We start from the raw sequence: 16,059 nt of genomic DNA, 5'->3' as shown, positions 1-16,059 counted from the left end.
CTATAAGACCTCAAACCTAACTTGAAATCAATCACAGCGTGACATAAATTGACGATAGGATGAATTTTAATTTTGTTTTTTTTCCACTTGCATAGCAGCAGAGGCCTCTGAATACGATTTTGGTGGTTAGGATCAGGTAGAGAGGAAAGATTTTGCTGATTTATATTTAGGAGTATGAAGAAAAAATAAAGTACCCATTTCTAGTTACTAATTTTAGATCACGGATTTATCATTTTATCTCCCGTTTGGCCTCCTGATCATCTCTTTGAGTCCCGAGGACACGGTGATTCATCGGTAAACTGTTTATGCTGAGCTGCGGGGTTGTGTTTGTGTCAGCAGAGTTTGGGATGTGCAGGACTGATCAGCGTTGCCACCTCACGACAGACGGCCGGCCGCGGGAACACGTGGCCGGCCGTCCGTGGCCTCGCAGCCTCACATGAATGTAAGGAATGCAGCCCGTGAGGGGTCGAATGAGATTCATGGGTGATCCAGTGACTCTTGCTTTTCAACTTTGGGTGTCTGGTACAGGGATGCAGTCACATGACTACAGAACCAGTCGTGGTCATAAAGTGTTTGTTGGTCGTGGTGATGTCATATGTGCATGAGGAGGCAGGTCATTTGGACAGCGTGCCTCTCTTTTTACTCTTTTAGCATCAATATAAATCTGTTAACCATTACTGACGCTGTAACAGATTAGATCTGCAGCTAAGGATTATATTATATATTATATTGTAGGCCCTGCTATGCAATTTATAAAGTCAAAACTTCTATATTAGATATTCAATCTACTGTCATTTAATGTAAAAAAAAAAAAGGCAACACTTTCTCAAATTCATAGGTGTGTTGTTAGAAAAATATCTTTGATTATGAAAAAAAATAAGTATTTTATGAGGTCAGAGACTAGTTGTCATTAATAATCCAACCTTTTTGTTGCTTTAAGATTTGGATTAATTACAGCTCTGAGCTTTCCACGTATCACATTTCTTACTTTGCCAATGAACCAGTTGTAGTTAAATATGGAGGGAAGAACATGTTTGACTGAACGTAAAAGTACGTTTAAAAAGACAAACTCAAAAAACAGTAGGAGGTGTTATTTGGAAAATGTATTTTCTTTTTTTTTTTTTTTCATGCCTAACTGTTCCTCTGTCTGTCCTCAGCATACCTCCCTGTCGGCCAGCCGCTCAGAGAAAGGTACCGGCTGGTCAAGCCGCTCACTCGGTGCCCGATGTCGTAATTCCATCGCCTTGTGCTCAGATGAGCACCCTCACATCGGAAACTACCGGCTGCTCAAGACCATCGGCAAGGGCAACTTTGCCAAGGTCAAACTGGCGCGACACATATTGACCGGCAAAGAGGTGAGTTTAAAGAAACAGGAGGGCGAATTGAGCAAATTGCTTTGATACTATCTCGTATATTAAAAAAAAAAAATCCCTTGTCATGTAATACCAAATTTTGATACCCAGACATTTTCATTTTAAAACCTACAAACGGTGGCTATGTTAAACAGGCTAAGTTTACTCATCTCCTCGGTGTCGGTAAGCCGCAGAGTTTACCAAACTCCAGCTGTTCTCCAGCCGCCCACCCAAGCAGATGAAATCACTCGCTTTCAACTTAACTCTTACATTAAAATGTCTTATTTCACTCTTTTCCAACACATTTTTTACTTACCGTGTACCGATTGTGTACATGTGAGGCTTTTAGGGAACATCGATAAAATTGCAGCGTCTACTGACAGCTTGCATTTGAGGTGTTTTTGGAACGACTGTAAATTATAGTGACAGAACAATAACCTGGGTTACACTCTCCCCCTCTAAACTGCATTAAAACCAAACCCTTGTACCAGTGTGTGTAATGTATTTTTATTTTTGTTAATATGGATTTTTATGAAATTTGCATTTAAAAAAAAGCATCGTTCTGGAGCCGGTGTTAAATTCACGTCATCGGTACCGGTAACTTACGAACGATATTCAGCGGCAAAACGGTTCATCATTGCACTGAAAGGAAGTATCAAAGTCGTGCACGCAAAGTTCACAAACGGTAGCGGGCTCCTGGTTATGTACCGAGGTTTGGGAGCCGGAACAAAGCCAAACCCTGCAGCACTGTCAAGCCCTCAATAAATTAATACACTGCGGCCTTTCTTCTCGTAAAACCCCTGACCTACATTTGTTCAGCTGATAACTCAAGGATCAAGAAAGGTTGTGTGTCTGCCACCGGCGTGATCATGTGAGAGCCGGTGTGTTTAAACCCACGTAAAGCAGAAGATAAGTCATATATGGGAAGTTTACGGCGGTAGTTTGACGCAGTCTTTGACTGGCTCGCCTCATGTCGTTAAGCCTCTTATGAAGCCATCTTGGTTTATTTAGTAGATTTTAGCTTTCAGTGTATGTTGAACTCTCTGTTCTGACTACAGTGTGTTTTTGATGTGCATGTTTTGCCTTTTTTTAAATTATTTTTTTACTTTGAATAATTAATAATGCTACGTTGTCTGATGTTATGTTGGTAATTTAATGCCAAAATGTGTTGTATTAGAGATGGTTTCTACTGTCCAGAAATCTGACTCACCACCAGTTTGTTCAAACTAGGTCATAATAAATATAATCAGCTGATTTATTGATCCAAAAATGTATCAGAAACCAAGTCAGTCTTCAAGAAAAACTCCCTGGTTTTAAAAATAAATAAATATTTGGGTTTTACACGGAGGACCATTGAAGATGGCGCCTTTGCCAATCGGAAATCCCAACCGACATCTTTAAGGGTTTTCTGACATCTTAGAAACCAAAATGAGAAAATAGTCATCAGTTGAAGATGAAAACATGTCATGTGAAATTAATCTTTGTCGTTTCTTCACAGGTTGCAATAAAGATCATCGATAAAACGCAGCTCAACCCAACCAGCCTACAGAAGGTGAGTGACATGTTGCGTTTGTCCTTTTCTCTTGAAGATTTAATGTTGTTTTTTCCCCTGAGGTTACGACTCTCAGTCTACTCTTGCATGCAGTAGTCTTATGAACTTTGACCTTTTGGTTGTGGAGTGGTGCTTTTACTGGCTACAGGTTAAAGAGCTTCAGGGAGAACTTGTTAAGTGCCGAGATAACCAGGTTGTGTGCAAATACCACTTTATTACAGCGGTTGGATAAAAGGCTTGTCTTCCTAGATTCATGGGTGATTTAAATGTTTTGTAATCTCAGTATAATATGTATTCACAGATTGGTGGTGAAGCAGTGAGTTCTGCTTTTTGTAATTACAATACAACAACCATTTGTCCAGTCAGTCCACTGGAGCTAATTAGGTTAAAGGCTTAGATTAATGTACAGCACTGTATGCTAGTCTAGGGTCATGTATTAACTACATGTGTTGCATTCATGGCCCTTATGGGATTAAGCCCTTTCCTGTCTGAACTTGGCCGGCTACATCTATTTGTGTTTGAGTGATCTAATGAAAATAAATCAGTCAAGAAACATGCCTCAGTCCTGCACAGTGTTTTATAAGCAGTCAAAGTTGCAGTATTTCCTCGTTCAGCTTTGATGGTTCAGCTGTGTCAATACTGCAATACTGCAATATTATTGGCTGTGCCGTCGTATGTAAATGTGGAAAACCTTGTGGCTGCATATGGTGTGTGTTTTTTTTTTTTTTTCAGTGTTGGTGCAGGTTAACTGTCTCTGATAGTTAAGGAAAGAAGTGAATCTGACATTATTCACAGGGGGGAACATTGTTGTAATTCCGGTGTCACAACCAACATAAGCAGGAGATACTCAAGTTTGATTGGATGATGACGATGAAATCTCCTGAGCTCAATATATTTATACAACTTTGGCATCTACAAAAGAGAAAAGCAGAATTAGATCCCCATGATATGAATGGAAAAGTATGTGTGTGTGTGTGTGTGTGTGTGTGTGTGTGTGTGTGTGTGTGTGTGTGTGTGTGTGTGTGTGTGTGTGTGTGTGTGTGTGTGTGTGTGTGTGTGTGTGTGTGTGTGTGTGTGTGTGTGTGTGTGTGAACCGAAAGTTATCACATAAAAGATCATTGTTTGTCTGTCAACCAGCGAATCATTTAATATACTCGTAACGCCTCTGGAATGCTTTGCGTGTACTGTTTGCTTATTTTGTCCCCCTCCCTCCCTCCCACCCAAACACACACACACACACACACATTTCCGTCAGATCATTACACTGTGTGCTGCCTGTGTTTTGGATAGTTCACAGCTTGTATATGGTCCGTGTGACAAACTTGACTGTTGTAAGAACCGTTCTCAGAGTTGGTACAAAGGGACTCTGTTCGGCGACGACCCCGCTGACCAAACTTTGACCTTGTCTGATTACGAGTTTACTTAATCAGCACCTTTACTGCAAAAAAAAAAAACCATGCTCAATCACTTCATGTTGATCAATGTTTCATCACACCCATACACAGCGAGGCTATTGATGAATTCTTAGCTGGTTGGGCAACCAGTCTCGCCTCGGTTTGGACTCCATTGATAACAGAGTTGGGTTATTGATGATGTCTGGCTCTGTGCGATAATTGAAAACAACAACACACATTCTTTGTTGGCTTAATCTTAACATGATAGTGTACATGTTTGCAACAAAAGACGGCAAAAAGTGTAGTTGCTCATATTCTGCTGCTGAATTTCTTTTAGTTAGCTTTCTCCACAATGAAAATGATCAAACCTTCTTTCAGTAGTTCCTCTGTTTTATTTCCAACCTTGACATCTTATTTCAGCTTGAAATAACATCAGATAACTAAACATGACCATTTTTTGTGACTTTAACCAACCAATCAACCCCATTTCGCTTCGCAGCACAGCACTGCCTGAACAGCTCCGTTAATGCAAGAACAAACAGAAGGAAAACCTTTTTCACTGTAAAATATTTGAGCCGTCTTAATCGAATCTGAGTCCTACATTTCTGTAGAGTCTGATCTCACAGAAAATTATATCTAGCGCTGAAAGCCAAGACTAAACCAGGGAAACAAACTGTCTGTCTTTTCCACTTTTAATCAAGTTTACTTACTTAATAACTGCCTGTAAGTTCACTGTGTGCTGCGCTTCTGAAATCTTACACAGTCAAAACGGAGGATTTCGAGTGATCGCTGTATGAAAGTTTGAGGACCTTTACATCTCCCACAGCCGTCACATTATTTGCAGCTCTTGTGAGGAAATCAACAAAGGAGGATAAAGACTGGAAATTACAGCGAGATTATATCCAGCAGTGGCTCCGAAATCTAAATCTTTTGGGAACTGCTGTGCTCGTTACACCATGTTTGAACTCATTGTTTCCAGACATAGATAGATGGATACTGACTGGTCCCATGCAGCATTTCTCATATGACAAAAAGTGTGACTGTTCATTGTGCATGAAATAATTGTTGAGGCTCAACTTTAATTTAAAGTTTCCCTATCGGTTGTGTGCGTGTGTGTGTGTGTGTGTGTGTGTGTGTGTGTGTGTGTGTGTGTGTGTGTGTGTGTGTGTGTGTGTGTGTGTGTGTGTGTGTGTGTGTGTGTGTGTGTGTGTGTGTGTGTGTGTGTGTGTGTGTGTGTGTGTGTGTGTGTCCCACTGAAACCCCGAAAGTACTTTAGCTGAATTTCGGTTCTGAGATTCACCGTGTTTTTCTCAGAGCATCATTTCCCTTCTGCTGCAGCAGCGATGTGCCTCTTTACCTCCACCATTAATCTGCTCTTCAGGTCTTTAAAGCGAAGATCCTGGTTTTAACAAGGATGCTGTGTGTGTGTGTGTGTGTGTGTGTGTGTGTGTGTGTGTGTGTGTGTGTGTACTCTGCAGCCTGGTAGTGGTGTAGTGCTGCATAGCGCAGCTGTGTCAGGGCCACGGCTGCCAGTTACGTCCCGTCAGCATTTTTGTAGTCAGTGTGGGACACTACACATGCTCTCAGGTGACACGGTCTCTCTCCATCTCTTTGTCTATCTCTGTCTGTCACATGCCCTCTCGCTCAATGCCTGTCTCTATTTTCTGTCATCACTTTTAATTTACAAACTAGGAGCCTAAAAGGGATAAGAGGCCGGAGCTTTTGAATTTCTGGTCTAATGTTGGAGACAAATCTCCCAACGTTGGCTGACGTGTCCTTTGATTTCTGCCTTTGAGTAAAAAATTTTTTTTTTTTAAACTGAAATCAATGCAGCTCACTGTGAAGAGTATTTGTCCAAAATTAATCAAGTCTTTCACGGGAGATTGAATTATGTGCTTCAGTGTTGCTAATGGTAATTCATATAACTAGCATTTTAATTTATTGATAGAAAAATAATGAACTCATCATACTTGTCAAATGTTGGTCTATATGTTGCTCAACATGTTCCTATTGTCTCAGAAAAGATGTACCCATTTATCCGTTGCACAACATGGTTCTATAGTCTCAGTGTCTTTATCTTGTGACCTACGACCTCTCTCACTACTATCTACAAAACCGGACATACAAGAGGAAGTGGGGGGGTAACTGTTTGTCACACTGTATACAAGCTGAACTACGGAGGAGAGACTTCGAGCAATGCTGGACATCTTTCTTTGAGTGAACATATATTTGCTCCTTCTTGATGTTTGATTTTGAATACAGCCTCTGAGTAATTTTTCTAACATTTATACAACATTGATATTCAAAAGTTGTCGTATTCACAGTTGAGTTGAATCAAGTTGTTCTCCTCTTTCTTCTCCTCATCAGCTCTTTATTTGGTTTTTCTTTACTGGAGTTCTGTGTCCCACTTTTCTCTCCTCTCCTCCCTCCCCAGGCGTTATGTTTCAGTAGTAGCTTTACTGTCATCACAGCTGTACTTACTGTCTGTTGCACTACAGGACGCCTCCAAAAAAAACTACCGGGACATTCAGGGACTGTCAAGTTTTAAAGGGTACTCGGTTTCTAGAAAACAGCCAGAACTGCCACAGTGTCACTGTGCAGGTGTCCGTGCATGTGCAGGTGCATTTATAGCTGAATTGCTATACACCTGGCACTCAATGGATGCCAGGTGTGCATGCCCTGTACAATTCATAAATATAGAGTCGTCATTACAAAGTCTAACATCATTCTGCCTTAATTATTACTGATGATAAAACTGAAAATAAACTGTAGTTTGTGAAAATCCAAATTCGGACTATTTGGTAAAGAGCATATATATATATACGTGATATGTATAATGTGCTATAAAATATAATATAAAGTGTTTTTAAGCGGAGTTGGAAATCCTGACGTCCTTCTCGTGCCTCAATGCTGCAAAGTTTTGCGTCGGCAGAGACAGAAAACACAACTTTTCCTGTGAATTACAGGTGAATCTTACGGTAGATTTTTGGCAATTGAAATAAGTTGTTTTTCTGTTCAAACCTGAGAGACCTAATGACTGTGATAGTAACAATTGGATCAAGCCCTTTTTTTTTTTTTTGGTGCACTCTTCCCCTGTGGTGTGTGTTGATGGATAATCTGCCAGACTATTCAGGGCCCCAGCAAAAGCCTGGTGGTACTTTGAGAAGGAACAGGAGAATTTTGTAGGCAGCCATCCAACTGTGTACATGCACAAAAGTAAAGTGTGTGTGTGTGTGTGTGTGTGTGTGTGTGTGTGTGTGTGTGTGTGTGTGTGTGTGTGTGTGTGTGTGTGTGTGTGTGTGTGTGTGTGTGTGTGTGTGTGTGCAACGCAGTGAGTTTGGGCCACTATCAAATGCTGTGAAGTGTGTTTTGTCCCTCGCCCAGGCCCCTTCAGCCAGGAGCTAAATTCCAGACAGCCAAACCAAAAGGGGCGGTCCTGTTGGGATGGGGAGGTGGAGAGGTGGAGGGGCGGAGGTGGAGGTTCGGGGGCATTGGCACTGAGAAAGACAAGATACAGAGCAGAACCAAAGACAACAGACTCTGTGTGTGTGTGTGTGTGTGTGTGTGTGTGTGTGTGTGTGTGTGTGTGTGTGTGTGTGTGTGTGTGTGTGTGTGTGTGTGTGTGTGTGTGTGTGTGTGTGTGTGTGTGTGTGTGTGTGTGTGTGTGTGTGTGTGTGTACCTACATGTATGATAACAGGCAGACAAACTCAGCCCAACACGCTCTCCTCTTTGCCTTTGTATGTGCGTGTAATGCCATTATCTGGAGGCCTATTGTACCCGGCATGTTGTCCCTGTGTGGGTGTCTGTGCATAATCATATTGTTGCTGCTGTATGCGTTGTTGTTATTGTGTCCGTGTGTAAAGGGAATTAATTGGACAATAAAGGGACAAGAGGGCAGACCTTCTGAGAGCAGGAGGTTTTCCCACAAGCCCGTCTTCAAAGCAACGGGAATACAACAGTAGAAGAAGAGAGCGACGCCTTGATCTTTTCACTCCCCCTCCATCTCTCGCTCCCCTTACTGCTTTTTGTTTACCCAACATCTATAAAAAGAAAAATGGGATGTAAAGTTATTCTATTTAATTATGCTGAGTCAGGATATCTATGATCTGGGTCAAACCGCAATGTGAGGCCCGAATTAAAGTCCCAGGATCGCTTAATTTATAATTAACCTGCCCCCAACAACAGGCTTCAGAGCTTCAATTACTGGTGTACATTAAATGAAAGGAGGGATTGAGAGGTGTTCATTAAGTACGCTTTTTTTGTTTTTTGTGTGATAGTGTGGAGGGGGCTGTGCTGCAAGCACCCAGAAACAATGACATGCAAGGTCAAGCATATATATTCAAATGCTTCCCAGCGACAAAACCGAAGAGCTGAGGACAAACCTTGAGCTCTCCGGCTTACATTTGACAACAGCAGTTTGATTCATTGCTGTTTGCCTTCAACCTCGCCAGAGAAGCATCCACATGCTGAAGCGTCTCATAGACCGCAGTGTTTTTGTCAGATGTTTGCGTCGATGCACTTATTTAAATTGTCTCTGCAAGTAGTGAAACACCACTTCATCTCTACTGTAATTAACATCGCCAGCTCCGTGACTACGTATCAGGCCGAATCCTTTAATAGGACGACGTAAGCTTTATTTTTTAAAAGCTTTTGTTTGTTGAAATTGTGTTAATAATACATAAAAAGTGACATATTAAATATTTAGGCCTCATGGAAAAACTGTAGTTCTTGCTCAACTTGCTCACCAAGTGTTCAAGATTTTCTTCTATGACTGCGTTTTATGATCTACAGTGAAGGTGGGGAGTTTTGCCCTTTTTTTAAAAATTATTATTACTGAAACTTGACCTACTGTTGCACATCAACTGTTGAGTTCAGCAAAACAAAACAAAATCCTAGTGATACTTATGAGCCTGTCTTTATTTTCAACAATCTCTCAGCATCAGAAAGACAAAAAAAAACCCAACTTGCAGTCCAGACGGCCCTAAGGGAAGCAGGGTGAGATGTGTCGGGGCATGAATATATGAATCCATAATCCAGCACGGGTAACAACATGACTAGAAAACTTAAAATCTTAATGCACAGTGTTAATTTAGCATAAGGCTGCCAGGCTACAATGACCTTTAAATCCTACCAGAGCAACAGTTAATGGCTGCGGTGCCTCAGCCAACCTTTGCTAACGTACCACATAAGGAACACCGATGGTCTCTGGTGTTTTGCCCAGATGGACCGGGCCTCGACTGATCTGTGTCTTTTTGCCGAAGGGCGCCGTGGCAGTAATTGTGTTCAGTGTGGAGGACCGGTGCCTAAAAGCCTGTGGGCGCGGCACAAATACAGAGTTTCCATACTGACTGAAGTGCTGTGCAAGGTTTCTTCTAAACCACCTCTCTAATGGACCGAGAGCTGGACTGACTCATTCAGACGTTCACAAACAGACGTATTCACAGCGAGTACTCTGACGTGGGAGCAGCGAGTTTATCTTCTAGTCTTTTAACTCTTTTCCCCTTTTGTCACGAATCTCTCCTGGTTTTGTTGTTGGCTGTGGCAGATAAGAGGAAGCGTGCTTTCTATTTGCAGACTTGTTTAGTGTGTCAGTGTGCACCGTGGAGATTTGAAGGATCGGCTAGACGGGCTTTATCAAGACCTCATTTTTCATCTTTGTTTTCTTCACGCTACCTCTCTCTAACGCTTCGTTTGTTTGTGCATACTTTGTCTGAAGGAAAGGAAAAAACACAGATACCCTGTCTGGGATGAACAGGTCAAAGGTCAATAGACTGGCAGGCCAGACGCATGAATCAAACAGGCACAAAGTGAGAAAGAGAAGAGTGAAAAAAAAAAAGTGACACCCGGTCATTAAGTTGCTTTGTGTAAATCCTTGTAGAAAAACAGTTAGAGCAACGACTTCGAAGTTGATTCCTGGCAAGGAGAGAAAGAGAGACACAAAGAAGATTTAAATGCTCACTAGTTGATTAATGCAGCCTGAAAGGATGTAAAAGAGAGCTGAAGAGTCCACGTGATTGCAAGGTGGTTTTTGTGCCATCTCTCTTCTCGTATTTTGCACACAAAATGGCATTTTTTTCACACTTCTTAAAACTGCTAAAATGTTGTGAATATTTGTATTCAGAGGGCTGAAAGAATCTTTCCAAACAGGCTGATAAATTAAGGCCACCCGTGACCCTTTAAAGCACCGAAATCAATAGATGCTGTTATACGAGGACCACACATTGACAGCAGCTGGGTCCGTGTGTCTCCGAGTGTGCAGCTCCTGCCGTGTGTTTGACGTTTCGTGACTTATCGCAGCCCCCCCGGGGAGCCGGTGAGCCGAGCCCGGGGATTATTACCTGGGTTTGCCTGGCAACTATGACGTGGGGCCATCACCAAGGGAATGAAACAGGAAGTGACGTAAGAGAGGCTTGGTATATAAATTGGACAGTAAGTTATTCTGTGGAAAAATGCTGCATTCAAACACGGTCTTTTGCTTTTTACCAGAATAAATGTTGTGTTTATAATCTTCAATAATGCACCTATAAGTGCAGCAAGAAACCTCATTACATCACCACACCGCAGCAACATGAGCTGAGAATTGATTAGATCAATACCAGTGACTCAACAATTTCCTGGCCATTTGCTAATGTTTGCTTAGTCTCCTTTCAGTCGTACTCTGTTCTGGAAACAGCTCCCATTTGTTATTTTAATCTCTAAATATACAGCATCCCAGCGTGCAGTGGTTGCAGCGTGGATTCCCCACATACTGAATCAAACAGGCAGCAAAAAAGAGTCAAAAACCAGGAGAGAAAAGGGTGAATGAGTACAGCAGAGAGAAAGAGAGAGGTGAATGGGTGTATAGAGGAGAGGTGAGGGAGGAGAGGCTTAGTCGATAATTCTTCCTAAAGCTCAGATGAACAGCTGATGCACCGTGCACTTAATTCAATTACACACACACTCCCGCTGGACTGGGGACGATGCGGCTTCCCATTTTAACAGCACTAGGTAGAAAAACTGACAGATAAGAATTGCAACTCATGGTAATAACACAACACTAGCCAGGAAACGTTCCCTCTGGTTTCTTAATGTGTAACTGTTTCTCCCGATAACGTTGTTGTTCTTCAAAATCAGGTCAAAAATAACAGAGGATGCCGAAGTCCTTTAAATGAGGCAGTATTTATCCAAACGCTATAAGAATAAATGTGCTGCAAGTCATATTTATTTTCATTATCAGTCAATATTTCAATCAGTCATTTATTTATTTTTATAAATTAAGTCCACTGTTTATGGTGTCATCGTTGATTGACATCACTTACATTGATATAAAGAAGAAAAAAAGCAGCAGAGAAGCTTTTTTTGGTGAAATTAATTTATAATAGAAGTTCAGCATGTTCACGAGTTCTTGTATTTTAACCTGTTGGTTATCTGAATGTTGGTTATCTGAATGTCCCACTTTTGAGCGATTGATGCAAAATGTACAACTTGTACGGTGGAGCCAAACCGGTCTGAGTGTGTCTGCGGGACGATGTGTTCTTATGTAGACCAACTGAACTGGTTGTTTTACTCTGGGCCCGTTGGATACCAGAAATCTATCACTGATCACGTGGAGAAAACACGTATACGGGCAAAGGCATGTGCTTACCTAAATGTGGAGGAAAAAAAACTCGTGGTTCGAAGGAAAGTCCGATTTTGTTTTTAAAAGAAGCATTAAAGAGGAAATAAAGAAAGGAAGGTGAACACGTACTTATTTGCTTTCTAGCAGAATATTAGAGGAGAAGATCGAAACCACTTTCATGTGTGTGCGATAAATATAAAGCTTCTGGAAGCAGTCTTGCTTAGCTTAGCACAAAAATACACTGTACATGCCACCTGAGCTGTTTCCCTAACACGCTGCTGCTTGCAGCTTTATATTTAATGGACAAATATAAGAATCGAAAACTTCCTCACTAAGCACATAAGCACGTTTCCCAAAATGTCAGACTATATTTTCATCAAAAATTGAAAATGTCCTGGTTTTGCAGATATACAGCGATCCATGAATACACGTAGGGAAATGTAAGCGTAAGAAGATTTTAGATTTGATGGGGTTTATTAAGGATGAACTGAGAGCGAGAGGAGGAGTGTGTTTCCAGGGCGGCTGAGGTTCACCTACGAGAATGAAGGCATCAGTGCATTCCTGCTTTTGTACTCTTGTTCTTTTCACTGTGCGTCTGTGCTTTCACTTGTGTGTAATTTAGTCTTAAAGAAATTTTAACAAGGCAAGTTCACAACAATGTTCTTCACAGGGGGAAAAAAAAAACCACCCAAAATTCACCGCTAATACCGAGGTCAACACATTTAATCTCTGGCTTTGTACCATTAAATCGCTTCTTTTTTCTTTCTTACTTTTCTAGTTTGTCATTGTCTTCTTCTGCACCCGCCCCTCATCTCCGGTGCATTGTTAATTTGCCTCATTTTCTATTTCTGTTTTAGTTTCCTGCTGACACACACACACTCCCTTGTAATGCCTTGTTTCTAATAACCAAAATAAAAACAAACTCGTGATGGATGAATGAACCGATTGCTTTTGTGTAACACTTTACTGATGCTGAATACTGGCATTTCATTTTTTCTGATCTTGATTCGTTCGGTGGTGAAATTACACTTCAGTTTACTGAAACAATAATTCCATCTGGTGTTAAAAACACATCATGACCGGCCATCAGCATCCTGAGCTTTTCGCTGCGTAAACCTTTTCAATGGAGTTCACAGACAAATGCATTACTTTAATTAGATAGAGAGGGAAAGAGTGAGAGAGATGACATCAGAGTGGCAGGATGAGGCAGCAGTCTGGAGCCCATTGATGGATGAGGGTGGGAGGAGGGGAGGAGGGGAGGAGGGGAGGGGGAGGCACACCCAGGGGAGGAGGCCTCGTTGTCAGCCTAGCATCAGTGGGACACTCCCCTGGGTGACCCCTGGTCGAGAGGTGGCAGGAAAGATGAGTGTGAGGCAGAGTGTGTGTTTGAAGGGTTAAGATGGATGAAGGGGAACGATGTCTGTATACCAGCTGTGAACTGTATGAATTAACAGAGGGATGATTCATTTGCTAAAAAAAATATGCAGAGGCCGTCCTTCTTTTCTTAAATTCAACTCGTCGACAATAAAAAAAAAAAAGGAACAGCTGAGATTTCATGGTTCGCAGTTCTTACGTGGAAATAAAAGTATGAGATCTAAGTATGATTGTTTCAATTACAGGATTTTGTTCCAGGAAAACAATTAATGGAGAAATTAGAAATCTGACTTCTTTTAAAATACCTTAGCATGTGAAGTTAATGCCGTAACCGTCTGATTGTTTATTTGGTCATATTTCCCACTCCTACATTAGAGTTAGTTCAATGTTGTAAAATAACACGTACATTTTTTTTTATTTCAACACATACATGTGTTTAATTGACCATTATCCTTTTGTAGTGCATATGTAGTACTATATATAGTTATATAGTTTGTGTATACATATATATAATATATTTATATTTTTAGTATTTTATGGTATTTCTGATGATTTTTTTTTTTCTTTCCTTTTTAGCTGTTTCGAGAGGTACGCATCATGAAAACTCTGAACCATCCTAACATAGGTAAGTGACTCTTCAAAGAATTAACGTGTGTGTGTGTGTGTGTGTGTGTGTGTGTGTGTGTGTGTGTGTGTGTGTGTGTGTGTGTGTGTGTGTGTGTGTGTGTGTGTGTGTGTGTGTGTGTGTGTGTGTGTGTGTGTGTGTGTCTGACCTTTGTGTTAACATCTCTTTCTCTCTGTGTGTGTTACAGTCCAGTTATTTGAGGTGATTGAGACTGAGAAGACACTTTACCTGATTATGGAGTACGCTAGTGGAGGTGAGTGACAGCCCCCCCCCCCTCCCCTTCCATCACCATTGCCAAGTATTGAATGCTGCCAATTACATTAATTTCTTCTGAACTATGTAGCCCAGCCGATGACTTAATTAATTTAGAGTTTACACTCCATTTTCATTAGTGAGATTTTTTTGTCTGTCGCATCACTTTGCTTCCCTTCTCTAATATTCTCTCTGCTGTCTTTTCCATCCTGTTCTATTCATCCTCCACTTACACGTTGTTCAACTGTTTCCCATGTACTCATCTATTTTTACAGCTTCTTTATTTTTCTTTCTTCTTTCTGTTCGCGATCTCTTAATCTCTCCCCGTTGCCCTCTCTATGTTGTGTGATCTCTTGCTTCCAATACCTAATAAGGAGGCAGCAGCTCACCAGCAGACATGCAGCTCTGTCCATCTTTGCCCTCAGCGTGTCTCACCGTTTAGGATCTGGAGGATTTTCAATGTGTCATGCCCCTAGAAATAAAGCACAAGAACATGTGCTTTCCTTCATATATTTGTATTGGAGAGCACAGGTGCTTTTTCCTTTCCCCTTTCCCACATCGTTCACATAATTCTACTCATTTCAGTCAAATATCAGACGGTTACAGTCCTGCTGAATTTAATTTAGTGGTCAATGCAGTGTGGTTGTGCTCCACAACAAGTTTGTGCAATCTTGATGCAGACTAATTCATTTCCAAGTCGACCCGAAAGACCAAACGTTTTCACCCCGTTTGTCTTTGTTCCAGGCGAAGTGTTCGACTACCTCGTGACTCACGGCAGAATGAAGGAGAAAGAGGCCAGGGCCAAGTTCAGACAGGTCAGTGATGCTCCACACCTCGCTTGTGTCCGTATGTCTTTCTGTCCAGAAGCTTATAGCTGCTCTGTGAACATTTGCAGAGAGGAAGAGAACAAATAAAACCCTGAAAAGTTCTTTAAAGTTACAGAAGCTGAAATACGACCAAGTCGATTGTGATTTTACTGTTTAAAGTAACCGATTGGTTTGTAACTGTGGATTCTGACCCTGAACCCAATGAAGACATGCAGGAAACCTTGCAGCTGTAATTCAGACCAAATAAAACAGTAGGTGTGATTACACTACAAGAAACCCACTCATCCAAATTGTATTCTTAACTGCGTTGTATCATTGGCTGCAGTGGGCATGTGAATATATGAATGGAGCTCCTGGCTTAGCTAACATTTACATAAAAACAGCATCAAGTGCAATTTTCTTCTCTTGTTTGAGGTCATGTTGTCTGTTTCTGTCCTCAGATTGTCTCAGCAGTGCACTACTGTCATCTGAAGAAAATTGTTCACAGAGACTTGAAGGTGAATTTATTTAACACTACGTAGTGTGTTATCCAGAAGATGTACCACTTCATGTCCAACAACACCGAAAGGAACCATCAGTTCTAGCTTTAATTTGCAAATATGGTCTTTTATCGTTACATTTTTCAGTTACGATCCACTTTACATGACAGTTAGTCTTTTCAGTATTCGTGTTCTTACACCGCCTATGTTGGTTTTTTTTTCCCCCGCAGGCGGAGAACTTGCTTCTTGACGCCGACTCCAACATCAAAATAGCCGACTTTGGCTTCAGTAACGAGTTCACTGCGGGCAGTAAACTAGACACGTTTTGCGGCTCGCCGCCCTACGCTGCCCCAGAGCTCTTCCAGGGGAAGAAGTACGACGGTCCAGAGGTGGACATCTGGAGCCTGGGCGTCATCCTGTACACGCTGGTCAGCGGCTCTCTGCCCTTTGACGGACAGAACCTGAAGGTGGGTGATGTGATGATGTCATTTAAGGCGACTCGGCGCTTCCCTGAACTAATGTTGGATATTATCTCAAAGAAAAATAATGTACCACAGACACATTATTGTAAATGAATTTCACATACAGTCACCTGTCACTGCGCTT

The 16,059-nt window shown here is 41.5% G+C and overlaps 1 protein-coding gene across 4 annotated transcripts in view; it reads left to right on the top strand.

Annotated features, from left to right (window-relative positions):
- mark4b (MAP/microtubule affinity-regulating kinase 4b) overlaps positions 1-16,059 on the top strand; it is a 45,349-nt gene that overhangs the window by 13,853 nt on the left and 15,437 nt on the right. For all 4 annotated transcript variants that reach the window (XM_069718309.1, XM_069718308.1, XM_069718310.1 and 1 more), the window contains exons 2-8: positions 1,158-1,355; positions 2,851-2,904; positions 13,847-13,895; positions 14,083-14,148; positions 14,892-14,962; positions 15,415-15,471; positions 15,684-15,920. In XM_069718309.1, coding sequence (XP_069574410.1) covers positions 1,158-1,355; positions 2,851-2,904; positions 13,847-13,895; positions 14,083-14,148; positions 14,892-14,962; positions 15,415-15,471; positions 15,684-15,920 — 732 coding nt within the window. The remainder of the gene's footprint in view (positions 1-1,157; positions 1,356-2,850; positions 2,905-13,846; positions 13,896-14,082; positions 14,149-14,891; positions 14,963-15,414; positions 15,472-15,683; positions 15,921-16,059) is intronic.

The sequence above is a fragment of the Brachyistius frenatus genome, unplaced genomic scaffold, assembly GCF_029030835.1.
Source record: "Brachyistius frenatus isolate BFR_SWC_R1_liver_20210118 unplaced genomic scaffold, ASM2903083v1 Contig_189, whole genome shotgun sequence".
In the NCBI taxonomy this organism is placed as follows: domain Eukaryota; kingdom Metazoa; phylum Chordata; class Actinopteri; family Embiotocidae; genus Brachyistius; species Brachyistius frenatus.
Note: the sequence above shows the minus strand (reverse complement) of the source record. Positions and strands in the feature narration are given on the sequence as shown.